Below are 27,884 nucleotides of genomic sequence, written 5' to 3'. Positions count from 1 at the left end.
CCCAGGCTTTTTTTTTTTTTTTTTTTTTTTAAATACTAATTCTTACTTTGTGCTGACTTGTGAACTCTAAAATTCATCAGAGGGCGAAGCTACAACAGTTACCAACGGCCTGGCAATTTTGCCTTTTCTTAGCAAAAAATACACCATTGCAGAGCTGTGGTGAGGCTTTGTTTACACTTTTGGCATTTTCAAAATGAACTTCTAGGGGCGCCTGGGTGGCTCAGTCAGTTGAGTGTCCAACTTCGGCTCAGGTCATGATCTCATGGATAGTTAGTTCGAGCCCCGCATTGGGCTCTGTGCTGACAGCTCAGAGCCTGGAGCCTGCTTCGGATTCTGACTCCCTCTCTCTCTGCCCCTCCCCCTCTCATGCTCTGTCTGTGTCTCTCAAAAATAAATAAACGTTAAAAAAAAAAACAAAAACCCAAAATGAACTTCTAGTTTGCACATCATAATCTCCTCTTAGTGAATAGAGTAAAAATTGGGGCTGGTGAAGTTAGATTGTCAAGGCAGAAATAACATTTTAAGTTTATGATTTGCTTCCTACTCAGTTTTTAGAATTCTTAAGAACTGCTTAATTTTGCAGGAGAGAATACTAAGAAAAGGTGTTTGAAAATGAGCCAAAATTAAAACTTACCAGCTTGAAGTATATATGAATGTGTTTCTGGTGCTGAGCTGAGAACTTGGGTGGATGTGCTTTTCTCTACATACCTGCACTGTTTATCCTGGTCAGCAGTGCAGAAAGGTGTTACTCATCTGAGGTGGGAGAGCCCTCTGCATATCTTGTCATCAGCTCCAGATTCAGGGATCTAGAACCTTCAGGGTTTCCTTTAAGGTGGTGAGGTTGCATCCTAGAGGTAGACCTACATCAGAATTCCTCTTTGTGATATCATCCTCATGACCTCACAGGCAGGGTTGCTCAAAATGTTTGTGCAACTTTTGGCAGGATATGAGCTGAGACCTGGCCCGATTCTACAGACACCATGAGGTACCAGATTGTCTCATATTGGTAGATGGTACTGACTTTCCTGCGACTTCTGTAGATTAAAAAAATAAAGACATTAGTGGTAGGCCCTCTATATTTTACTGAAGCTATATAATGGTAAGAAAATCATTGTTTAAAATATCCTCTGGCAGGACATTTAAAAACAGAAAACTCAGTAGTAGAGCAGAAGGATTTTACTGTGAATGGGTATGTGGTTAATCAGTGGCTCTATTTGCTATGTAATTTATCAGTTTTTCTGTTTCCTGCAAATAGTCCTGACATTTTTGTTGTTTGAAAACTTGCCCTGATGCTGAAGATGGAAACAATTTGAAATGATTAGACTTGGTGATCAGACTTTGTGTACATTATGACCCAGAGGCTTGCTTGAATTCAGACGCATCACAACAGAGAAGTTGTCATCATTTGTTTTTGAATATATTGTTTTGCTCTTTGTACTGGTTTTAGTTGGAGTTGGAAGAGAAAGCATTGCTTCACACAAATGCCCAGAAGTATAGTCTCTGATGGTTAACACATAGAATTTTCTTTTTTTTTTAAATTTTTTAAACACTTACATTCAAATTAGCTAGCATATAGTGCAACAATGATTTCAGGAGTAGGTTCCTTAATGCCACTTACCCATTTAGCCCATCCCCTGTCCCATACTCCCTCCAGTAACCCTCTGTTCTCCATATTTATGAGTCTCTTATGTTTTGTCCCCCTCCGTTTTTATATTATTTTTGCTTCCCTTCCCTTATGTTCATTTGTTTTTTATCTTAAAGTCCTGATATGAGTGAAGTCATGATATTTGTCTTTCTCTGACTAATTTCACTTAGCATATTACCCTCCAGTTCCATCCACATAGTTGCAAATGGCAAGATTTCATTCTTTTTGATTGCTGAATAGTATTTCATTGTATATATACACCACATCTTCTTTATCCATTCATCCATCGATGGACATTTGGGCTCTTGCCATACTTTGGCTATTGTTGATAGCGCTGCTATAAACATGGAGGTGCATGTGCCCCTTTGAAATAGCACACCTGTATCCCATGGATAAATACCTAGTAGTGCAATTGCTGGGTCATAGGGCAGTTCTGTTTTTGTTTTTTTGAGGAATCTCCATACTGTTTTCTAGAGTGGCTGCACCAGCTTGCATTCCCAACACACACATAGAATTTCTTAAGGATTGTCCTCCTTTAAACAAAAACTTCAAAAACCCGTTCTTCCTATATAGTAGGTGCAAGCACTTGATAAATTAACCCTCCCATCTTTTTTAAAGTAGGTATTGGGACTCTTCTAACTTTGATTCTGTAAGCCATGTTGAGAGATTATTAGGCGATCAAAAAATTTTTTGTTACTGCTTTGTCCTCTTGCAAAGCATGTCAGTATTAGACTCAACATCGCATTTTTTGAAGTAGATTTCTCTTTAAAGTGTTGTCCTATGTATTTCTCTCTGTAACAGCTGTATGTCCCAATTTTCTTAAACATGTAGGACTTACAGTCTTAAAACATTGACTTTCTTTGAGACTAGGAGCCCTTCATGCGTCCTCTAGGTGTGTTCCCTTTCAAATGTCTCTTTAACTGGGACGTCTTTGAGACAGCTTCTTAGAAATGAGCCATCCTGTAAACATAGGTTATAGATACTTGAAACTGCAAATTTGAAGTGAATTTTAGCTACAGGGACATTTAACTGCTTTAGATTAGTTTTCATTATTACAAACATTTCTGTGTTTTCAAGATATATTCTTATGTAGGGAGAATGGAACTGAATATTTGATTAAAAAACTTTTTTAAAATTTATTTTTGAAAGAGAGAAAGAGAACGAATGGGGGAGGGGCAGAGAGAGAGGGAGACATAGGATCCAAAGCAGGTTCTGCACTGAGAGCAGAGACCCTGACATGGGGCTCAAACCCAAGAACCATGAGATCATGACCTGAGCTGAAGTCAGACGCTTAACTGACCGAGCCACCCGGCACCCTGAATCTTTTTCGAATTCCTATTCCCTCTGCAAGATCTCTTTCATGGAAGGGTTATCCAGGTGGGGTCTGAATGGTAGTGGGTCAGTCATAGCAGAGGGGGAGTGATCCCGGAGGTATCTTACAATGACAGTTTGGTAGTTTCCTGGGGCACTTGAAACAGTACTTGCTCATTGTGCTTTGCATAGTGTTAGATGGCTCTGGCTTCACTTCCAACCTTGGAATTGATTAGTCATGTTTTTATTTTGATTTTTCTTCTTTCCAAGGTATTGGTAATTAACCCATTGGTTTTTTTCCTAAAAGCAATTTTTATCTTTATCTGGATGTTTTTATGAGGCAGAGATAGCTTATTAAAAGGAGTAACTGCAGGGGCACCTGGGTGGCTCAGTCAGCTGAGCGTCTGATTTCTTCAGGTCATGATCTCATGGTTTGTGAATTCTAGCCCCGAATCCAGCTCATTGCTGTCAGCGCAGAGCCTACTTGGAATCTTCTGTCCCCCTTTCTCTCTGGCCCTCCCCCAGTAGCATGTGCATTGTCTCTCTCAAAAATAAATAAACATTAAAAAAATGCTCTCTGTTTAAAAAAAAGTACAGTAAGCTTATTGTTCTATATTTTGAGAAGGGTGTTGTCTTGAACTGTAACCACCATTTCTGGAAATCTGTTCAGAATGAAAGACTGACATTTATGTAATTTCCTGTTAAAATACTGTGTAGCAAGAGAAATTCTATCTGATAGGAAAGTGGGGTGCTTGGATTCTTAGAAATAATAGCTATTTCGGTGCTTACTATGTACTGGCATTATCCTAATCACTTGGAACTTCCCTAGGTGCTGATCTTTTCCAGTATCTAACATCTAACACACTAAACAAATGTGTACCAAATCTTGATTTCCCAGAGGGTAGAACACATTTTTTTGTTGGGTGGAGGAGAGTATTTCTACTTTCTGGAATACTAACTTGGAGTAAAGCTGACATTCTCAAAACATGCAAAGCACACTTCTTTTTGGGAAATACGAAAGAGGATAAGTCTTCTAAGGTTATTTGCTTCCCTGAAATAAATATCTTGTCCTTTTAAAATTTGTTATTTAGGTCAGATCTCAGAGTTAAATCATGAACTAGGATATTAATCTACTTCAAAATTGTTGCTTGAGGCCTGACTTTTTTTTTTTTTTTTTGTCTCTCAAAATAAACCTGTAGGTTACACAGGGAAAAGAACAAAGCCCTGTTCCTCTCGTGTTGATGTTTAGCAACAAAGCTTCCAGTTAAGTGAAATGTAAACCTTTTAATGAGAAGAGAACCAGAAGAGTTGGTGCCACCGAACCATCTATGTGTCCTGGATCCCTCCCTGCATCTCCCATTTGAGAATGTACTAGCAAAATAGTAGCTATCTTTGTTCAGAAGTGAGTTTTAGCGATAAGTATTTTACAAATGGTTCTTCGCTTGAAAAAATACTGGAACTATGGCATTAGTCAATGATGTAAATATAGGATTCTGGGGGTTAGTGTATAGTCTGTTGCAGTATTATGGTTTGGAAATTGAGATTATAAGTAATGTGACTGGCTTTAAAAATGGGGCACCTGGGTGCCTCAGTTGAACATCCAACTCTTTTTTTTATTTATAAATTCAGGTGATTTGGATCAGTTTTAGGTCTCCCATCCCTACTTTTTTTTAAATTTTTTTTTTTTAATTTTTTTTTTTTTTCAACGTTTATTTATTTTTGGGACAGAGAGAGACAGAGCGTGAACGGGGGAGGGGCAGAGAGAGAGGGAGACACAGAATCGGAAACAGGCTCCAGGCTCTGAGCCATCAGCCCAGAGCCTGACGCGGGGCTCGAACTCACGGACCGCGAGATCGTGACCTGGCTGAAGTCGGATGCTTAACCGACTGCGCCACCCAGGCGCCCCTCCCATCCCTACTTTTAAAAAAAAAACTAATTTAGTTTTAAATTTATATCCAAGTTAGTTAGCATATAGTGCAACAATGTTTTTAGGAGTAGATTCCTTAATGCCCCTTACCCATTTAGCTCCCCCACCCATAACCCCCCCAGTAACCCTCTGTTTGTTCTCTATATTTAAGAGTGTCTTATGTTTTGTCCCCCTCCCTGTTTTTATATTATTTTTGCTTCCCTTCCCTTATGTTCATTTGTTTTTTTACCTTAAAGTCCTCATATGAGTGAAGTCATTTGATATTTGTCTTTCTCTGACTAATTTCACTTAGCATAATACCCTCCAGTTCCATCCACATAGTTGCAAATGGCAAGATTTCATTCTTTTTGATTGCCTAGTAACACTCCATTATATATATTATGTGTTGTGTATATATCTTTATCCATTCATCCATTGATGGACATTTGGGCTCTTTCCATACTTGGACTATTGTTGATAGCGCTGCTATAAACATTGAGGTGCATGCACCCCTTCGAAACAGCATACTTGTATCCCTTGGGTAAATACCGAGTAGTGCAATTGCTGGGTCATAGGGCAGTTCTATTTTTAGTTTTTTGAGGAACCTCCACACTGTTTTCCAGAGTGGCTGCACCAGTTTGCCTTCCTACCAGCAGTGCAAAAGAGTTCCTCTTTCTCTGCATCCTCACCAACATCTGTTGTTGCCTGAGTTGTTAATGTTAGCCATTCTGACAGGTGTGAGGTGGTATCTCATTGTGGTTTTGGTGCGTGTTTCTCTGATGATGGATGTTGAGCATTTTTTCATGTGTCAGTTGGCCATCTGGATGTCTTCCTTGGAGGAATGTCTATTCATGACTTTTGCCCATTTCTTCACTGGATTATTTGTTTTTTGGGTGTTGAGTTTGAGAAGTTCTGTATAGAGTTTGGTTACTAATCCTTTATTAGTCATTTGCAAATATCTTCTCCCATTCTGCCGGTTGCCTTTTAGTTTTGCTGATTGTTTCCTTCCTGTGAAGAAGCTTTTTATTTTGATGAGGTCCCAGTAGTTCATTTTTGCTTTTGTTTCCCTTGCCTCTGGAGACATGTTGAGTAAGAAGTTGCTGCGGCTGAGGTCAAACAGCTTTTTGCCTGCTTTCTCCTTGAGGATTTTGATGGCTTCCTGTCTTATGTTTAGGTCTTTCATCCATTTTGAGTTTATTTTTGTGTAAGGTGTAAGAAAGTGGTCCAGGTTCATTTTTCTGCATGTTGCTGTCCAGTTTTCCCAACACCATTTGCTGAAGAGACTGTCTTTATTCCATTGGATATTCTTTCCTGCTTTGTCAAAGATTAGTTGGTCATATGTTTGTGGGTCCATTTCTGGGTGAGCATCCAACTCTTGTTTTTGGCTCGGGTCATGATCTCATGGTTTGTGGGATTGAGCCCTGTGTTGGGCCCTATACCGACAGTGTGGAGCCTGCCTGGGGTTCTCCCTCTCCCTCTCTCTCTGTAAGTAAATAAATATTTTAAAAAATGAGAAAAGGGGCTCCTGTCTGGTTCAGTCGGTGGAGAATGTGGCTCTTGATCTCAGGGTCATGAGTTTGAGCCCCATGTTGAGTGTAGAGATTACTTAAATAAATAAATAAATGAAAAAAGTACACCAGAACTTAGGTTTTGTCATCTAGGGAAGTGTTGTTCATTTATTACAGTGATAGAGCCATTAATAATTCTGGGAACTCTTGGAATTTTCTGTGTGCCTTGGTTACATTTTTGCTATGTTAAGTAGTTGCACATCTTATTATTTTTTTGCACATCATATTTTAAAGTTTTTTTTTTTTTTTTAATTCAAATTTTGGAAACAGCCAGTAGTGTTTTTTTTTTTTTTAATTTTTTTTTTTTTCAACGTTTATTTATTTTTGGGACAGAGAGAGACAGAGCATGAACGGGGGAGGGGCAGAGAGAGAGGGAGACACAGAATCGGAAACAGGCTCCAGGCTCTGAGCCATCAGCCCAGAGCCCGACGTGGGGCTCGAACTCACGGACCGCAAGATCGTGACCTGGCTGAAGTCGGACGCTTAACCGACTGCGCCACCCAGGCGCCCCGCCAGTAGTGTTTTAGAGTCAAGTCCAATGAAGAGCTTTGAGAGATTGAGTGGTCATTACCACTTTGGGTCACCAGTAAAGTACAACTTAACAAACTGTCTCTGAAGTTAATTCTAAAAGAGGAGTCAAGGATACTTTTGACCAAAGCAGTATTATTGAGATAACCTTAAAATTTACTCAAGTGATTACATTTGACGTGGAGATCCTTCCTGGATGGAGGAGGTTCTAGAACAGTGCTGTTCAATAGAACTTTCTGGCATGGTAGAAATTGTTGTATATGTTGCGCTGTGGTTATTGAGCACTTGAAATGTGGCTGATGCGACTGAGGAGCTGAATTTTTATTTCATTTTGTAAGAATTTAAAGTTTAAACAGCACATGTGGCTAGTGACTACCATCCTGGGTAGTGCAGATCTAGAACATTTAGCTTTCAGTGTGCCTTACAGACCAACATGAACAGTTGATGGTAAGACACTCTAAAAATCTTTTTTTTTTTTTTCATTTTTTTTTTTTTTCAACGTTTATTTATTTTTGGGACAGAGAGAGACAGAGCATGAACGGGGGAGGGGCAGAGAGAGAGGGAGACACAGAATCGGAAACAGGCTCCAGGCTCTGAGCCATCAGCCCAGAGCCCGACGCGGGGCTCGAACTCACGGACCGCGAGATCGTGACCTGGCTGAAGTCGGACGCTTAACCGACTGCGCCACCCAGGCGCCCCTAAAAATCTTAAAACAGTTATTTTACCAGCAAAAATGAGTTGATTCTGGAATAGCAGAGAATTGCAATTCAAGATAAGCAGGCGGTAGCAAAAACCATAGGCCAGTCCAAGTAAGCACGTTATTCTATGGAGAAGGTGGAAGTTGGGAAGGGTAAATTTTTGAGAAGAGTCCATTGGAGAAAGGTAAGAGTTCAGGGTCATGACTGTTCCTCATTGGCTGAGTGAGGTAGTCAATTTCTTGGAGGAGATGCTGTATACATCTTATGCTGTTGGGGCCTGTAATTGAGGATTCTTTCCTGTTGACAATTGTGTTGGGATTGGTCATTGACAATTCGTGACTGATACTGCTTGAGAACTCCCCCTCCTGGCCTCCTGACTCCATGTTAGTGAGGTTTCCCTTTACTCATGTTCACATTATCAAGGCAAAGTAGTTCGTGGGATTTCTGGTCTGCCCTACCATACGTGCAGAGTAGTAGAAAGGCCAGAGTTGTCATGTATGTTCAGTGGTATCTAATTTTTATAGCCCCTGCAAATTTATCCTTGCTAAGGTGTTATGTATGTGAAGGATTTGAGATGAGAACCTTCCTCTGTATTTCCATTTTGATCACTGACTTCAGATGCTCATGGCTCCCCTTCCTGAAATTTAAGACCTGCCCCCGGCAGCCCCCATCTGTTACTTGTACCCACGGTTTGAGTGAGTGAAGACTTGGCATGCCACGAGAAAAAGCCTGCCAACCCTTGGTTTAAATCTTTGCTTGACAATGATAGCCAGGTTAAGATCACTGAAATGAACAACTGAAATAAATTTAGGGTTTAAGAGGAAACTCCAGACATCTTTCATTTCCTACCACTAGAATCTTGAAGTAAAAGCTGATCATAGTAAATTTTTTTGATTGAGTTCTAAAGCTCTTGTCTAACTTGATTTATTGCAAGAATCTTCTGATGTTAGCCAAACCAAGCTGCTCAGTGTTTTACCCACATGCTTTATACCTTTCCTCCTCCTTCTTCTCCTCCTCTGAAGTCTTTTCTCTGGGACTTCTTAATATCCTGACTGCTGACACCTGTACAAGGCTGTTACTTTCCTTTGAGCCCTTGCTGAAATCCTTCCTTGCCATGAAGCGTTTTCTTTCTGCCTTAATCCACTCCATCCTTCCATCTTCTAAAAACACTTCCAGGATCATTGCATGGTTTGGTATTTCTTGTAAGTTACATTGTAATCTTAGTTATTTTTCATGTATGTGGGTCTTTTCTTCCCAACTACATTATAAACTCCTTGAGTTTAGGTCTATGCCATGTATTTTTCTGTCACCTGTAGCAAGCACCAAGTATAATCTTTTAAAATACTGATACACTCTGACTGGTGTGCGTGTAGAATTATTGAAACAATTAAGACTATTTTCCTCATTCATTTTCTTTTTTTCTTCTTTTAAAAAAATTTTTTTAATGTTTGTTTATTTTTGAGAGAGACAGAATGCAAGTGGGTCAGGGGCAGAGAGAGGGAGACACAGAATCCGAAGCAGGCTTCAGGCTCTGAGCCGTCAGCACAGAGCCCGATGTGGGGCTCGAACCCACAGAGCTGTGAGATCACGACCTGAGCCAAAGTCAGGCGCTCAACCGACTGAGCCACCCAGGCGCCCCTCATTCATTTTCTTTTTTTTTTAATTTTTTTTTTTACATTTATTTATTTTTGGGAGACAGAGCACAAGTGGGGGAGGGGCAGAGAGAGGAGACACCAAATCTGAAGCAGGCTCCAGGCTCTAAGCTGTCAGCACAAAGCCTGACGCAGGGCTCGAACTCACGGACTGCGAGATCATGACCTGAGCCAAAGTTGGATGCTCAACCGACTGAGCCACCCAGGCACCCCCCTCATTCATTTTCTTTAGTGAGCATTGTTTATAAAGTACTGTGGGGAATATAACAATGACTAAAAGACAGTCTGGTGGAGCGCATAGATGACACACACAACTTAGTGTGCCAGGTGCTAGGAAGAGGTACAGATTCAGTACTACAGGAAGTTACACATTTTCATTGGTGAGCATTAGAGAAGGGTTTGTGGGGCAGATGAGTGCCTGAATCTGCCCTTGTGTAAGGTTTCAGCAGATGGAGGTAACTAGACTTGGAGAGGGCATTCAAGGCTGAGTGAACCACCTGAAACGAAAGCACAGAGGAGTGAAACGCTGAGGCTTCTGTAGTGGTATTTGGGGAATCGGACACGTGGATGGTTCATGTGCATGTAATTGAGAAAATGAACCTCAGGTGACTTTTATTGATTGTTCGGCAGTGAGTGGTTCTTGAATGTAAGCATCAGAATCAACAGAAGGGCTAAAAATACAAGTAGTTGGTCCCCCACCCAGAGTTTGTTTCAGTAAGTCTGGGGTGGGGGAGGGCCCTGATAAGTTTCTAGGTGATGCTGATGATGCTGCACATTTTAAGAACTAATTTGGAGTACCATTCCATCTGATAACCAACTTAGAGAAATGCCTGGTTTACATATATAAATACCCCAATATTAATGGATAATTGTGTTCTTTTTGCATTATGTACGTAAAGTCTTCCCACAAATTTTAAGTTCAGTTATATCACTCACCCGCCAGCACAGCGCTGTGCCAGTGGTAATACAGTAGTAAATACTGTACTTGCTAACTTGGCGTCCGCATCTGTGACTGTCTGAGCCAGAAGCACATGCTTCTGGAAGCCCTTAGGGAATGGGGGTTTTCAACCTTTGCAACTCTAAATACAAAGCACAAATGGATAGAACAGCAGTTCTCAACACTTTTTTCCTTAGGACCCTTTTACATTCTTAAAAATTATTGAGGTGTCCAGAGAGCTTTTCTTTATTTAGGTTTTATCTATTGATGTTTATACCATTTAGAAATTAAAGCTGGAAATATTACTTCATCAGAAATTAGAAATCCATTACACGTTACATAAATTTTTAATGAGTAACTTTCTCTAAAATAAAAAGTTGAACGAAGATGGCATTGTTTTTACATTTTTGCGAATCTGTCTTTAATAGAAGACGGCTTAATAGGAGACAGCTGCTTCCTCATTCGATCTGTAGTGAATCGTTTTGGTTGATGCACATGAAGGAAATTGGCCTCAACGGATGAAGAGGAAGGGAAAGGAGTATTTTTAAGAGCATTTTCATTATGGATTTTCTTCTACCAAAATTTGATAGGTTGTAGTTTATTAAAAGTGGAATCTGAAACCATATGAATGAACTTCTATTGTTACATAACAGTCCATTGGTTTAATTTGTGCTTTGAATGAATATTTTACCCATGAGTGATTTTGTAACATTATGCATTGTCCGTTGAAAAAGATTGATTCACTGAGTTACGGCACATTTCCATATTCTGGCACATTTCATTATAATATCAAAAAATTACATTTGTTAATCCTGTTGATTTCATCAGAGAATTCTTCAGTATTGGGAAACTGTCAAGCTCACAGTGGAGGATATGTTTTCCAAAATTTGAAGTTTCTCTTGAATACCTAGAATTTATCTTTGTTTTTTTTTAAATCTGTGCTTATATTTTATTTAATTTATTTTTGTAATTTTACATCCATGTTAGTTAGCATATAGTCCAACAATGATTTTAGAAGTAGATTCCTTAATGCCCCTACCCATTTAGCCGATCCCCCCCCTCCACAACCCCTCCAGTAATCCTGTTTGTTCTCCATATTTAAGAGTCTCTTATGTTTTGTCCCCCTCCCTGTTTTTATATTATTTTTGCTTCCCTTCCCTTATGTTCATTTGTTTTTTTATCTCAAAGTACTCATATGAGTGAAGTCATGATATTTGTCTCTCTAATTTCGTTTAGTGTAATACCCTCTAGTTCCATCCATGTAGTTGCAAATGGCAAGATTTCCTGCTTTGTCAAAGATTAGTTGGCCATACACTTGTAGGTCCATTTTTGGGTTCTCTATTCTGTTCCATTGATCTGTTCCGTTGATTGTTTTTGTGCCAGTACCATACTGTCTTGAAGTATGACTTCAAGCTTCTTATACAGCTTGAAGTCTGTAAAATTTATCTTTGTTAACAAAGATAACCCTTCCTTGAAGGGACAGGGTCACATAGTTCATTTTCAAGAGAATGTCTGCCAGATTACCCAAGCCTCAGTAGCCATAGTTGACCAGTCATTTTTTTCAGGTACAATAGATGTTCCCTAAAGAAGTGGCTAATTGAGCGCGTTTCTCTGTTGTACAAGTTCTTCTTTGAGACGCAGTGGGGCACAGCTGAGGTGCTTCCTGTCTACTTGCCATGTTGCTGCAGAGTATTAAAAAGGCATGTATTTAAGGGTTGGATTTCTTTTAAATTTTTTAAAATTTTAGTTTATTTTGAGAGAGAGAGTGCACAAGAGCATACTACCTCTTCATTACAGCGGAGGACGGATAATTTCATACTATCTCTTCCTGTGCTTCTGGGTTCACCTCATTTAGCCCAATTCTTCACTCCTTCTTTTCTTCCCAAACTCGAACTCACCTTCTGTAATTCAGGTTGTAATGATCAGTCTTCTATGTCCCCATCCTCTTCTGTGAACAGTCTCCTTCCCTCCTTGCCTTATCTGACACTTGCCTCTGAAGACTGCCTCCCACCTCCCCTGTAGCCCTCAGGGAGGTAACTCAGGGCCAGGCTGGTGTGATTGTTGGCCTAAACTGCTTCTCAGGCCTTCAGAAGCCCCAGCTCGTCTACCACCTGGTGTACCCCTGCAGCTGACTTGCCCTGACTTCAGTCTCTCTCCCTGATTCCTTTTAACTTCTCCACTCCCTTTATCCGTGGACTCCCTGGTCCTTTGTAAAATCACTTCCACACTCAGGCCACTGTGTTCCATCTCCCTGGTCAAAACCTTGAAGCTTCTCACTCTCACCTCTTATCTCTCGACTCAAAGGGGAGGGAGCATTAGTATCCCTTGGGAGTGTTAGCAGAACCCGAGGCCCCATCCCAGACCTGCTGAGTCAGAATCTGTAGTTTAACAGGATGTCCGTTAAAGCACCTGGTACCCTCGTGATTACCACCCTCCATCCTGTTGAGGTGTCTCATCCCTCACTACTTTTCGCTGTCAGAACTACCCTATCTTCACTTTCCTTCACCCATCTCAGATTCCCTGTCTCATTTTTTTTTTAAGATTTATTTATTTTAAATTAAAAAATATTTTCATTTTTTTTAAACGTTTATTCGTTTTTGACAGAGACAGAGTACGAGCGGGGAACGGGCATAGAGAGAGGGGAGACACAGAATGTGAAGCAGGCTCCAGGCTCTGAGCTGTCAGCACAGAGCCCGACACGGGGCTCGAACCCATGAGATCATGACCTGAGCTGAAGTCAGAAGCTTAACTGACTGAGCCACCCCCGTGCCCCTAAAGATTTTATTTATTTTTTTTTTAATTTTTTTTTTTTTTAACGTTTATTTATTTTTGGGACAGAGAGAGACAGAGCATGAACGGGGGAGGGGCAGAGAGAGAGGGAGACACAGAATCGGAAACAGGCTCCAGGCTCTGAGCCATCAGCCCAGAGCCTGACGCGGGGCTCGAACTCACGCACCGCAAGATCGTGACCTGGCTGAAGTCGGACGCTTAACTGACTGCGCCACCCAGGCGCCCCGAGAGATTTTATTTTTTTAAAAGTAATCTCTACACCCAACATATGGCTTGAACTCACAACCCTGAGATCAAGAGTTGCATCCTCTGCTGACTGAACCAGCCAGGCATCCCTCCCTGTCCCTTTTTAATCGCTCCTTGTTTTTCCCTTCCATTTTAATTTAACTGGCAAAATTTTGATTATGAGTGAACTTAGCTCCCCACCTTTTTGGTACCTGTGCCTGAGCAGAAGCTTGTTAGTGGAAGAAAAGGTTAGTAGAGGAAAAGGGAGGCTGGTTTCGCTTTAAGTTTGTGACCGCAAATCTCATGTTCACTCTGCTGCTTGGCGTTCCTGCTATATTTCCCCAGTAAGCTCCCATTTCTTGCTTAAAGACAAATATTTTTTGTGTTCAGCTTTCATTCTGAGCCTCCCAGAGGTCTCCCTGCTTTTTGCATGGGCCCATGAGAAAATGGAAGAGTGCCTTTTTCATAGTAGTTTCTCAGGAAATGTTTGTTGAATGAATGGATTACTCTCTTGGAGGAAGATTGCCTTCAGAGAGCTGATCTATTAGGCAAAGCACAGGGTCTCAAAAGTGCCACCACCACTTCTTTGAGTGACCTTGAGAAAGCCACTTAACTGCTCAGACCTTCATTCTCTTTGCCCATGAATGGACAACCATTGATAACCGGTCACCCACCTTCCAAGTTATTTTGAGATGCAAGTAACTCAGTGTTATCTTTGTGCTTTTGGCACTCTTGCTCCTCTACACGTGTCTGTCATCTTAGTAAGACTGAGTCCTAATGTTTTTACTTGTGGTGTGCGGTCCTTCCTAACTTTGAATGTTAGGTTCAGTGGAAAGAACTTGGGATTCTGGAATCAGGCCTACTTACTGTTCATATCTCTGCTGCTCAGCCAAATGACCTCAGGTGGCCAGTCATTAACAAGTGAGGAAATACATCTGTTAATCTGAGGTGTTGATTCATTTGTTACGAAAGGACAGTAATTGTTGATCCATAGAATTGTAAGCCTCAAGTGGGATAATAATATGTATACAAACTATTTCTAGATTATAATACTGTGTCTATTATGGTTTGTACATTTTGGGAGGGTTTGTACAGAGGAGAAGGGTGGTTTGTCTTATTTTAGGTCCAAAACTCTTGAGATTCGGTAAGCACGAACATCAGAAATTCAACTACCATCAGCATATTAGAGAGTCAAGAATGCCTTTTTTTTTTTCTCTCTTTTGCATGTATTTTGGAAGTGATTAGTTTTAAGGTGACATTCACTGACCTTGAAACATTATATGGAGATGTTGCTTCTTGGTCATTACGATTTGTAGGTACCATGACCAAGACTTTGATCTTTTGTTTCTCAGTGAATTGATTTTTTTGAAGTAAGCCTGACCTGCCATTCATTAATAATACATGAAGAAGAAACTTGAATTGGGAGATTAAAAAACCCAGCATTGGTCGTGGTGTTACTAATTCTTTTATCTAGACAGACTAGACTTTTCTCCTTTGTTATATCTTGGTCACAGTTCCCTGTTTCGGGATTCAAATGACTCGTATGGACCAAGAGGCAGAGGCATTCAGTTAGGCCACAAAGTCTAGACTTCAGGTTTATAGCTAGCTAAATGTAGGTTCCTAATAACCACATGCTCTGTTCTTTTGACTGTGGCTTGTAGATGCTCAGATTTTTGTGAGCTCAGGGTGTTGAGCTGCAAAGTTTGAAATTGGCCGAGGCTTCCTTGTTGCTGATTATGGTGTTTTTCACAATCTCTCTTGAGGGAGGAGTGCTTGACCAGAGCCCAAGAACTCACTGTTCTGCCTGAGTGGAGTATTTTAAGGAGCACGTCATGCTCTCTTCTTACCATCGTAATAACTTCCCCAGGACCATTGTGCTCTGTCTGTTCTGTTCTCACCTACCTGACCCTTTCACCTTATAATGTTGGACCAGGCAGTTTCTGACCTTAGCCTGTCCCCACCCTCTTCAGATTCTCTGCACATGTCAGTAGTCTTTTTCAGCTTACAGGGGACTCAGCCATTCCCTTCCACCTAAGGCAGTAGCAAGAACAAGTAAATCTGCTTGAAACTTACAGGCTGTGTATGGTGAGGGTCTGACAGTAAAGCAGGTGGCTTCAAACCTGACTCTGAATCAGCTCCCCACCCTGGCACATGGACTCCCACACCCATTGCCACCATGATGGCAGGGATGATGATGATGGTGGTTATAGAAAGGAGTCCTGGAATTTTGTATTAATAGTCAAGATTGGCAATCATTGTCTTCCAGTAAACAGTGGTTCTTACTCTGTTAATCAGAATCTTCAAGCCACACAATTTACCTTTCACATTATTAAAAACACCTTGTACCATTTTGGACCCTTTCAAGATTCATGGGGAATCTGCAGATGGAGCCTAATGAGGCAACTGTCTTGGTTTGATTTCTGTCCAGTCTGATTGTCTTTGAACAGAAAAGCTGACATGGCTGTATTCGTTTCCTAGGGCTGCCGTAACAAATTACCACAAACTGGGTGGCTTAAAACAACAGAAATGTGTTCTCTCACAGTTCTGGAGGCCAGAAGTCAGAAATGGATGTGCCAGTAGTGTTGGGTCCTTCTGGAGGCTCTGAGGGAGCATTCCTTTCAGTGCCTGTCCCTGAGATTTTGGTGGCTGTCGGCTATCCTTGGCTTTGGACACATCACTGCAATCTCTGCCTCCATCTTCTTGTAGCCTTCTTGGTGTGCTCTCTTGCTCTAATAAGGACACTCGTCATTGGGTTTAGGGCCCAGCCAGCTAATCCCCAGGATGATCTCAAGATCCTTAACTGAATTACATCTGCAAAGACTCTTATTCCAAATAAGGTCACGTTCACAGGTTCTAGATGGATATATCTGGGTGGGGGAGGGGTGGGCACTGTTCAGTCCACTCTAGGGGGCATAGCAGGCTCTTCTGACATCCCCGGCCAGATTTTTTGCTGCTGCTCGTCATTGCTTGTAAGAGAGACAGACTGGCAGGGGCGCCTGGGTAGCTTAGTCAGTTGAGTGGCCTACTTCTTCTCAGGTTATGATCTCAGAGTTCACGAGTTTGAGCCCCATATCAGGCACTGTGCTGACAGCTCAGAGCCCGGAGCCTGCTTCAGATTCTGTGTCTCCCTCTCTCTCCGCCCCTCCCCCACTTGCTCTCTGTCTCTCAAATAAATAAACATTAAAACAAAACAAAAAGAATGGCAGAGTGACATCCATCTGTGCTTCCTCATCCCAGCTCTACTAGCAGAGAAAAGTGCAAAACAATCATTTGACAAGAGAGTCAGTAACATTTTTTTCATATTCTGTTTTTAGGTGTTATGTCTAGAAATCTTTTCTCATATTCCTAAATTCCTAAGTTTTTCTCCTCTCTTAGAATAAGACAAGATCCTATTTTGCCTGGGCCCAAAATTGCAGTTTCATACCTGGTCTTGAGTAAATCAAAAGTGTATTGTGTTTCTCTGTAGATAGGACAAAAACAATTTTCTTTCACTTCCCAGATACAGCTTTTTCTTACAGAGTTGGAACCTCTCTCTAGTTTGAGATGTATATGGTTTTGTATTGAGCTTTGCATAATTCTGTGAACTTAAAAAGGTACATTAATACCAGCTTGTGGTCATAAAACTTGAGCAATATACAAATGAATGCAATAAAAATTTGAAAGCCCCCTTCTTTTCCTTTTTCACATTTTTCTGAATCCTGTTATGTGGATGTGTGGATTTTAGGCACTGTACTGAGCTGGTAATATTAGGTAAAGAAAAATGAATGTATTGCTAGGCTCGACTACTTGTTTGTAGGGTGGTAAACTGCTTCTAAATCCATTTCAGCCGCATCTTGGTGTCTTTATCTAGAGTTTTCTAGGTTACATGTGGAGATAGTGTATCATTATGTATAAAGAAAAGTTTAGCTTGTGAAACTGCTTTAATAATAGATGTTATTTCAGGGTGCCTGGGTGGCTCAGTCGGTTGAGCGTCTGACTTCGGCTCAGGTCATGATCTCACAGTTAGTTTGAGCCCCGCATCTGGTTCTGTGCTGACAGCTCAGAGCCTGGAGCCTGCTTCGGATTCTGTGTCTCCCTCTCTCTGCCCCTAACCCGCTTGCATTCTGTCTCTCTCTCTCAAAAATAAATAAACATTAAAAAAAAATGATACATGTTATTTCTACTTTCTTCCTCCTATAGATTCTAAATTCTGTTTATATTTTTCTTTTTGCAGGTTTAACCCAGAGACTGACTTCACCATAGAAACACCCATAGTTATATCAATGGTTGGGGCAAGATAGTGGCAACAGGCAAAGGAAAAATAGCTTTGACATCCTAAGGACAATGAGTATGCTAAAACCAAGTGGGCTTAAGGCCCCTACCAAGATCCTTAAACCTGGAAGCACAGCTTTGAAGACACCTGCTGCTGGTAAGGCTTTCTGTTTTCCCTTAGTAGAAATCAATTAGAATCCTATTTGAAAACTTTAAAAAGACAGCCTTATAAAACTTCATATTCTTGAAAATATTTGAAAAAGGTTTAATTAAAAGACCTGGAATTTTATATCTAAAAATCTTAAACAAATTTTTTTTTTAATGTTTATTTTTGAGAGAGAGACAGAGTGCGAGTGGGGGAGGAGCAGAGGAAGAGGGAGACACAGAATCTGAAACAGGCTCCAGGCAGAACCTAATGAGGGGCTCAAACTCATAAACCGTGAGATCATGACCTGAGCCAAAGTCAGATGCTTAACTGAACCACCCAAGTGCCTGTATGTCTAAAAATCTTAATAAAGAGTTTACTTTTCTTGTAGGTTGTCTTTTTTTTTTTTTTTTTTGTAACTTAGTTTATTTAGGGGTACTTGGGTGACTCAGTTGGTTAAGTGACTGTTGGTTTCGGCTCAGGTCATGATCTTGTGGTTCGTGAGTTCAAGCCCCACATCAGGCTCTGTGCTGGCAGCACGGAGTCTGCTTGGGATTCTCTCTCTCCCTCTCTCTCTGCCCCTCCCGTTTGCTCTCTCTCTTGCTCAAAATGAATAAATTAAAAAGAAAATAAACTTAATTTGTTAAGTGTTAAGATACACTACTTTGTTTTTCTCCCTATGTCATTTTGAACTCATCTGGGCCTTTCTCCTTGGGGTTTAGGGTTGTGTGGAGAAAACAAAGACGAGTCTGGTTTAAGAGATTTAATGACACTAACCGATCTGAAGTTGGCCATTGGTTTCAAGGGAGCAGGCAGTACAGTGGCCCAAATCTGGCTTATGCGGGAAATCATCCCCATTTCATAGATGAACCCATGCCCTTGACCATCTTCAGCCTCTTCCTCCTCTGTTCTCCATCTCCTCCTCCACCATTTCAATTTATATCCCATAATGGCCACCTAAGGTCTTTAATAAGAGAGACAGGAGAGGGTATCTGATGCTTGCTTTTATGGTCTTTTAATGTGATTTATACACTATTAGATAGGTTATCAGCCATCCCAGACAGATGTCCACCGTAAAATATTAGTCTAACCTTGTTTCTTTAAGTTTTTCCATAAAACCTCATTGATCTTTCATGAGGGCAGGGATCTTTGTTGTGGTTTTTTTTTTTTCCCCACTACCCAAATCCACCCACATACGTGGAACATTGCCTAGCTCATAACAGGAGCTCATTAAATATTTGTTGACTGAATAAAGGTCCCAAATTATTTACATTTTGTGTAATGAGGATAAACCCATGTTTTCCTGTGTTTTTATCAGAGAAGCCATAAAACATCTTAGATGAGAGGCAAGCTTTGCTTTGGCATCTCTTATTCTCCTTCCCCTCAAAATCCTTTCTCTCTTTAGGACCCCTTCAAATGCTGCCCCTTCCTTGAGCCCTTCCACAGTTATACTCACCCTTGTTTTAGACAAATTAAAAAAAAAATTCTTTTAATGTTTATTTATTTTTGAGACCGAGACAGAGCATGAGTGGGGGAGGGGCAGATTGAGAGGGAGACACAGAATCCGAAGCAGCCTCCAGGCTCTGAGCTGTCAGCACAGAGCCCGACTTGGGGCTCAAACTCATGAACGATGAGATCATGGCCTGAGCTGAAGTCAAATGTTTAACTGACTGAGCCACCCAGGTGCCCTCTCACCCCTGTTTTAGAATTGTCTTTTTCACTTTTAGCATTTTTTTTTAAATTTATTTATTTTTGGGACAGAGAGAGACAGAGCATGAACAGGGGAGGGTCAGAGAGAGGGAGACACAGAATCTGAACCAGGCTCCAGGCTCTGAGCTGTCAGCACAGAGCCCGACGCGGGGCTCGAACTCACGGACCGTGGGATCATGACCTGAGGTGAAGTCGGCCACTTAACCGACTGAGCCACCCAGGCGCCCCATTTTTAGCATTTTTTGTGCACACCCTTTAGCATATAAAGTCCTTGGGTGCAGGAGATCAGGAGAAATTCACTTGGTTTCCTCAACAGTATTCGGCACACACTAGTTGGTTTGTTGTTGTTTTTTTTTTTTTTAGAGTCAAGCAGCCTATAAACATTAAAATTTAATATGCTTAAAAGGAAATAATTACCAGTTTGAGCACTTTTATGAGGATTGTTTTTCAGAAACTCATGCTTTCAGCACTCTGTCAGGAAGAATTGTTCATGTACAAAGCTGGAATAGATTCTAAAAAACTGGGCTGGCCTGCCTTTGGCAGATGATTATCTGTTTGATCTGAGAGCGTCTACCGTCTTCTAAAAACAACAACAACAACACAAACCCTTCATCAATCAAAACTCCACAGTCTCCTGTGTAGGGTAAAGGGATGTTCCTCCTCCTCAGGCCGTCCAGACAATTCTGTTCTTTGATCTGTGCATGGTTCACTCTTTCTGTTGATCAGGCCTCAGGCCAGATGCTACTTCTTCCAGGAGGCCTTTCCTGACTGCTCTGCCTAAAGCCACTGTCTCCTCCACCGCACTTCCATCACCTGAAATCACCTGGTGTGTCTTTTGACTGACCCCACGTCTCTACTCTGGGCTCTGTAATGGCATGGGCTGTGCTGTCGTGCTTTGTCCCCTCGTGAAGAACAGTGCCTGTGACTAGGTGCTGGAGTGGTAGAAACTCAAAGAAAAGAGGAGCATGAATAAATACATTATTTCATTTAATCTTTATTTTTTTGAAGTTTATTTATTTTGGGTGGGGGGAAGGGCAGAGAAAAAGAATCCCAAGTAGGCTCCGCAAGGTCAGTGCAGAGCCCAATGTGGGGCTTGGACTCATGAACTGCAAGACCATGACCTGAGCCAAAAGTGGATGCCTAACCGACTGAGCCACTCAGGTGCCCCGAAAACTCTTTAGATACTACTTTCCTCTTACAGATGAAGAAATTGAACTCAGAGATCATGTAACATCCTAAGACTGCAATATGCCTAGTAAATGGTAGTGTGCTTAAGGGGCACCTAGTGGCTCATTCAGTTAAGCGTCTGACTCTTGGTTTCTGCTCAGGTCATGATCTCGTGGCTTTATGAGTTCCAGCCCCATGTTGAGCTCTGTGCTGACAGTGTGGAGCCCTCTTGGGATTCTCTGTCTTCCTCTCTCTCTCTGCCCCTTCCCTGCTCCTGCTGTCTCTGTCTCTCTCAAAATAACCAAAAAAAAAAAAAAAAAAAAAAAAAAAAAATGATAGAGTGGTTAAGATTGTGGACTTGGCCAGTTCATACCAAATATTTAATGAGCACTTGCTGGATGAATGCTGGAATTTCCAGTGTAAATATCACATTTCTGGCAAAATTTAACTTCTGTTTTTGCCACAGGGTAGAGATTACATAAAGTCATCTTGCCTTAGCGAGTTTGGCCAAGTGCTACCTTTTTTTTCCCTTGTGATTTCCACATCTCTGCCAGCAAAGGAATGGGGTTTATCTTGTGTCTTGGAGTGAGGTGGCAGGGCTGCAGCTCCGAGTCCCCTCCTTCTTCAGGCATGACTGCGAATCTCTGCTTCCGAGGTCCTGGACTTGTCAGCCTTCCCTGACTGCACCCACGTGGGAATAGCGCCCGTCTCCGGGGATCTGAATGGGTGTTTGCTCCTGATGTGCAGGGAGGAGGGGAAAGGAAAAGATGAAATCAAACCTGTATTATGATCTATGGGAAAGGGACTTTTCCCCCGCCCTTGGACTTTTTCCAGTCATAATTGCCGGTAAGGATTAATCCCACCAGCTCACTGAGTTTCGACAGCATTGAAAATGGTAGTGGTGGGTCAAGTACTTTTATCTTTTTTTGTTGTTGTTTAATTGATTTAAGTAATCTCTATACCCAATGTGGAGTGCGACCTCACAACCCCGAGATCAAGAGTCGTACGCTTCACTCAGCCAGCCAGGTGCTCTAATGGGTTAAGTACTCTTTGCCTCCTTGTTAAAAAAAAAAAAAAAAAAAAAAAGGGACCGCACACCTTAGAAATGCTGTGCTCCTGTTGCTTTGGGCTTTCTCCAGTTTATTTTCCTTTAAGGTAGAAAGGGGTGGTCTGCTCAAATATGAAAGTGAATCTTCTCTGATCCTTTCTTCTGTTTGCAGTTGTAGCTCCAGTGGAAAGAACAACATCCAGTGAAAAAGCATCAAGTGCGCCATCCTCTGAGGCACAAGAGGAATTTGTGGATGACTTTCGAGTCGGGGAGAGAGTTTGGGTGAATGGGAATAAACCTGGATTCATCCAATTTCTGGGAGAAACCCAGTTCGCACCTGGCCAGTGGGCCGGGATTGTTTTAGATGAACCCATAGGCAAAAATGACGGTTCAGTGGCAGGAGTTCGGTACTTCCAGTGTGAGCCTCTAAAGGGCATATTCACCCGCCCTTCGAAGTTGACAAGGAAGGTGCAGGCAGAAGATGAAGCTAACGGCCTGCAGACGACTCCTGCTTCCAGAGCGACTTCGCCTCTGTCCACCTCAACGGCCGGCATGATGACCTCGTCCCCAGCAGTCCCTTCAAATATCCCCCATAAATCGTCCCAGCCAACAGCAAAGGAACCTTCAGCTACGTCTCAGATCAGCAACCTTACAAAAACTGCCAGTGAATCTATCTCCAACCTCTCAGAGGCCGGTTCAATCAAGAAAGGAGAAAGAGAGCTCAAAATTGGAGACCGAGTATTGGTGAGTCCATAGACCTTTCCGAGATCATTGTGTTGAACTGAGACTAGTTACTGATGAATGGTTGAAATGCACACAGACAGGCTTGGCATCTGTTCTAGAGGGACCGCTCATTTATAGAGAAATTCGTCAACTTTTCTAATTGTTGGGTTTATGTGTGAAAATGCAGCAAATTAGTAATTGGCTATATAGTATGAACATAAATTTGCAATGGTTAGTTGAAGTTTTATCTACCAGTTTAGCCAAAAGAATGTTGAATTTATTATTTGTAACTATCACTTGACAAAACAAGCTCAGAAGTGGACTTGGAAAGTTTTTTCCCCCTGGTTCTTAATTTTTGCTTTAAGGATGGTGTGTAGGTGTATATAAGATCCTGCTTTTTTAGGTGTCTTGAAAAACTCAGACAAAACAGGATGTCATTTCAGAATTTCTGTGCCTCTGAAATTACCAGGTTCAGATCTAGGAAAAGGAAGGAAATGTGCAGTAGTTTCTGTTTACTAATAGGCAAGAAACACAACATGTAAGGTGTATGCTGTATGTAATTCTAGAACCCCTGAATTTATGACAGTGATTGATGTGTTCTTTGTTTTAAACAAGAAGCTAAAAACACCAGCTTTGCCTTTGTGACCTCAGCAAGTTATTTAACTTCCCAGTTTCCTCATCCGTAAGAACATAATAATAGTACTAACTAACCTCCTAGCATCATTGGAAGGATTAAATTAGATAACGCATTTAAACTTTTTTTTTTAATTTTTTAAAATTTTTACTTATTTTTGAGAGAGAGCGAGCGAGCGAGCATGAAAAGTGGAAGGGCAGAAAGAGAGGGAGACACAGAATCCGAAGCAGGCTCCAGGCTCTGAGCTGTCAGCACAGAGCCTGATGCGGGGCTCAAACCCACAAACTTCGAGATCATGACCTGAGCCAAAGTCGGACACTTAACCGGCTGAACCACCCAGGCACCCCAACGCATTTAAATTTCTTAGCAGCGCCTGGTAGACAGCAAACACTCGAGATGGTAACTCTTTTTTTCACTGATGAAAATTTAAAGCTTTCCTATTTCACTCTGTGAACACTTCAGTTAGTTCGGTTAAGGCATGAAGTTGGTCAACAGTCTCTAACCCTTTGCTCTTCCTTTTCTCGTGTCTGTTGAGCAGCGGTAGAAGTAGCCGGACGTGGCAGCTTCCAGTGATGCAATGGGAAGACGGGGAGAGCTGTTAGCTCTTAGTGTGCCTCAGGTGGTGTTTCCACAGTGCTCTGGAGGAGCCCCGTGGAACTGAGGAGAAGGAGGCTCGGAGAAGGGTGGTCACTAGTTCAAGGGCTTCCAACCCGAAGAGGGGTAGACGTGCAATTTAAATTTTGGTCTTTTTACTCAGGTGCCTGTTGTGGAGAGGTGATGATTGACAGTATACTTTTTTTTAATGTTTATTTTTGAGAGAGCACACATGCACACAGGAAAGGGGCAGAGAGAGAGGGAATGTTTCAAGAATCCCATGCACGCAGAGCCCAATGCAGGGCTTGAACTCACAAACTGTGAGATCTTGACCTGAGCTGAAATCAAGAGTCGGACACTTAACCGATTGAGCCACCCAGGCGCCCAACAGTATAATTGTAAAACTGGAAGCATTCTTTGTGGTTTTGTTGTGTTACAGATAGGAAACTTACACCCAGGGAAATGAAGTGACCACCTACAGGTCACACAGTGGGTTCCCAGCAGATTTTAGAGTTAGGACCCAGGACTTCTGCCCCCCAGGCCTGTAGCACCATGAATCCAGGAGACCTCACATACCTGTGGGGGCCTTCTAATACCTCTTACCTTCAAGGGGTTCCTTCTGGATCCCTTTGTTTCAAGGTCAGTGTGTTCCCTCTTCGGTTAGTCATGAATTTCAAAGGCAGATGTGTCAGAACTTAGAGCATGTTAAGACAGCTTTTCCATGCGATGCAACTCAACCCATATCTCATTTGTTTAGCTGCAGTTCCCTTGCTGTACCAGTTTTGGGTTTGATACAACTGCTCTTTTGTGGCAATAAAGGTTTTTTGATACTTACTTTTTTTCTTTTTCTTTCTTTTTTTTTTTACTCTGTAGATAACTGCTGCCATGAATGCCTTTAAAAATTTTTTGCTGTGTGTATATATCTTACTTTCACAGGGTAAATTCATAGAGGTGGAATTACTAGTTTAAAGGGTATAAACATTTTTAAGGCTTATGGTACATACTCACATAGTAAGCTTTGGTTAAATCAGAAACCTGTTACCTTAGCACAGGACTGCTCTGTAGATTAGATTGCAGGTTATATGCAATGCCAGACTAAGTGCTTTTTGTCAACAACTTCTTTCTTTCCCATTGGAGAAAGCACATGGCACACTTTCAAAACCAGAAACTCTCCCTTTCCACCAAGCAAAGTGAGTTGATTGAAATCCTGGTCCAGTGGTAAACCACTTGACTGCTAAAACAGCCGAAATACATGGTCAGCATGGTTTAACTCACAACAAAAGTCTCTCACGAGGATGCTGTGATTAAAGTGGACCTGAAGGATAGGAATTGGGCTGCCCAAAGGAAGTGGTGGTGGGCAGAAGGAGCCTTCTGGCTGAGAGAGGGGCAGACTCCCTGAGATGGGAAGGCGTTGGCATGTTTGAGGAAGAGACCAGTGTCCTTCCCCAGGTGCAGTGTGAGGTAGGAGGTGAGGCTAGTTAACTATGTGGGGTCTGCAGGGACAGGTGCCATGGAGCCTATGAGGACAGGCTGTGTTCTCGTTAGGAACAATGAGAGTAGTATTGGATTTGTAGCTTGGGAAGATCACTCCGACTGCTTTGTACAGAATGGACTCGAGGTGGGTAAGAACGGGTTGGAGGTGACCTTTCTTTGAAGAGGTTGGACGTTGAAGGAGAGTACAGAGGTCCGGCTGATGGTCAGGCTGATGCTGGAGGAGTGCTGGGTCTCGGGAAGATTTTGTTTATTTTCTTTTTTTTAAAGATGTCAACATCTGGAGTATTTATATTCTGACTAAAATGATCTGGACCCAAGGAACAGGTTACAGACACAGTAGAGAGGGGATCAGTGGTGGACAGAAGTTCCTGGAAGGAGATGTCACCCCAAGCTCATACACAGGAAGAATTAACTGGCTTGTGAATTAAGAGAGGGAGACTTCCTCCATTTTTATAGGAAGGAAGAAGGTGAATCTGCAGACACAGGTTGGAGTGTAGAGGTTTGAATGGTGTACTGCTAGGAAAATTTTAATGACATGGTCAGAACTAGCATACTTGGAACAAAATTTAACTTGAATCTATGAGAATTTTAAGTCTTATGAGTGTATTACTGGAACCAATAAAATTATTTACTGCCTTTGGTTAGTATTTCTAGGAGAAATTACAAGAGTACCTTAGAGCCACAGCATTTTAGAGCCTGGATGGGATCTTTTGAAATCACCAAATGCCTCACTTTGCTTATAATACTGAAGCCCAGAGAAGAAGCAGGACTTGCCTCAGGTTGTATAGGTTTGTGATAAATGTGTGTGCGAATGTCCCAGTTTCTGTGTAACACGCCGCTTTGTTTAATAGAAATCTTTGATTTAGAAATATGAAACATTTTTGCTTCAAGATGAATTTATTAAGGAAACTAGATATGAAAATCTGAAATATTTGATACAGAATTTTCCTAATTAAAGTTGGTTACCAAAATCCCACAAAACTAAGATCATCAGATCACTGTTATGTGAGGCTTGTTCTAGAATGTTCCCACTCCCACCCACAGGGCCCTCGTGACTTCTGCCATGTTGAGCTGGTACAGAGAAGCCGGCAACTGAGCTTGCCTTCATACCCCCACCCTCTGTAACTTCACTTCTTCAGCCCATTGCAGGAAGAGCAAGAAAGTGGATTTCTGCATTGGGTGTGGTGTTTAGCCAAACGACCTGTGTAAGATCCCAGTAGGAGCTCCGGAGCTATGACTGTATCAGGCAAGTGTTTCTTAGGAAGGCAGTTAGGGCTTGCCGAAGCTCCCCCTTGTCACCTCTCCCCTGCACCGTGCGCTCATAGTCGCCAGCAGGATCAGTTAGCCATGGAGTAAGTTGTGCTGATTTTGGTAATATCTGGAAGCCCGAGGAGGGTCCGTCAGAGCTGCTTGTAACAAACCCATGTGTGTCCTTCCCGTCTCTCTCTGGTCTCTGTGCTCCCACGTGTCCTCGTGAATATTGCATGGATCTCCCCGAAGATTGCTTTAGCCCATCCGGTGTGATGAGCTGCTTTGGCTTCATACTGGGGCTCACTGGACTCTCAGAGACCTGCCTCATTGCAGACTGGGAATCTCTAGGGTAACTAATTGCCCTGAATGTTTTTGAGATGGCCTTGCTGCGTTTTTGGGTATATTTGATATTTCAAGGAGGTGATGTCAGATTCTTGAGAAACACGACTGACTTCCAGCTGTTGTGTTTCAACATGGTTGTCTCCATATCTGGGACTGTATGTTCTGTGCCAAATTCTTAGCCTATGACCATATATGAGAAGGAGACTTCTAAGCACTTTATTTTTTAAAATGACAAGTTTAATGTTCTTATAAGCTGCTCCCAGAGCTCTTACACTAACAGTCCTACGGTATAGATCTGTAGGTCTTTTGGATACTGTGAAAGAAGAAAAAAGTCTTCCTGAGAATTAAAAAATACCTTTATTCATAAGATTTATTTTGTGTGTGCTTGAACCTTAAATAACTATAGTTCATCTAGTATATACTTTGTGTGTCTCTCTTGATTAGTTCAATGTTATGTTTGTGAGATCTATCTGTAACTTATTAATTTAAAACACACATATAGCAGGGTCATATTGTGTAAACACCACTTCACAATATACTTCTGTTGACTGGAGGCATTTCTATGCTAGTAAATACAATTCTTATTTAAAATAAGAAGGGGTACCTGGGTGGCTCAGTAGGTTAAGTACCTGACTCTTGATTTCGGCTCAGGTCGTGATCTCGTGGTTCATGAGTTCAAGCGCCGCATCTGGCTCCATGCTGATGGTTGCGGAGCCTGCTTGAGATTCATTTTCTCTCTGTGCCCTTCCCTTGCTTGTGTGCTATCTGTCTCTCTTTCAAAACAAATAAACCTAAAAAAAAAAAAAAAAAAAAGTTCTCTTTGGTATCACACTCTTTGGAAGCTATTGCACCTAATTTTAAAAAAAAATTTTTTTTTCAACGTTTATTTATTTTTGGGACAGAGAGAGACAGAGCATGAACGGGGGAGGGGCAGAGAGAGAGGGAGACACAGAATCGGAAACAGGCTCCAGGCTCTGAGCCATCAGCCCAGAGCCCGACGCAGGGCTCGAACTCGCGGACCGCGAGATCGTGACCTGGCTGAAGTCGGACGCTTAACTGACTGCGCCACCCAGGCGCCCCTATTGCACCTAATTTAATCATAGGCATTAGATTGCTTCCATTGTTTTCCCTAGAAATGAAGTTTCTGTGTAAAGGAATATATAAACATTTAAAATTATAATATATTGCCAAATTATAGTCCAGAGCACCATTACCATTTTATGTTTACATAAATATGACCCCACTAAATGCCCTTTCTAATAATT

General features: G+C 41.7%; 1 protein-coding gene and 1 non-coding gene across 2 annotated transcripts in view; one reads left to right on the top strand and one right to left on the bottom strand.

Moving 5' to 3' along the window:
- The window catches only part of CLIP1 (CAP-Gly domain containing linker protein 1), a 126,813-nt gene that overhangs the window by 19,082 nt on the left and 79,847 nt on the right, over positions 1 to 27,884 (top strand). Inside the window, 2 exon segments of the mRNA XM_032595412.1 lie at positions 17,474 to 17,668; positions 21,754 to 22,325. Of these exon segments, the coding sequence (XP_032451303.1) occupies positions 17,584 to 17,668; positions 21,754 to 22,325 (657 nt within the window). The 5' untranslated portion in view covers positions 17,474 to 17,583.
- TRNAQ-UUG lies at positions 9,205 to 9,290 on the bottom strand. The gene has a single exon. It is a non-coding gene; the product is annotated as a tRNA-Gln (tRNA).

This window comes from Lynx canadensis, chromosome D3 (assembly GCF_007474595.2).
Source record: "Lynx canadensis isolate LIC74 chromosome D3, mLynCan4.pri.v2, whole genome shotgun sequence".
Classification (NCBI taxonomy): domain Eukaryota; kingdom Metazoa; phylum Chordata; class Mammalia; order Carnivora; family Felidae; genus Lynx; species Lynx canadensis.
This window is presented reverse-complemented; position numbering and strand designations above follow the sequence as displayed.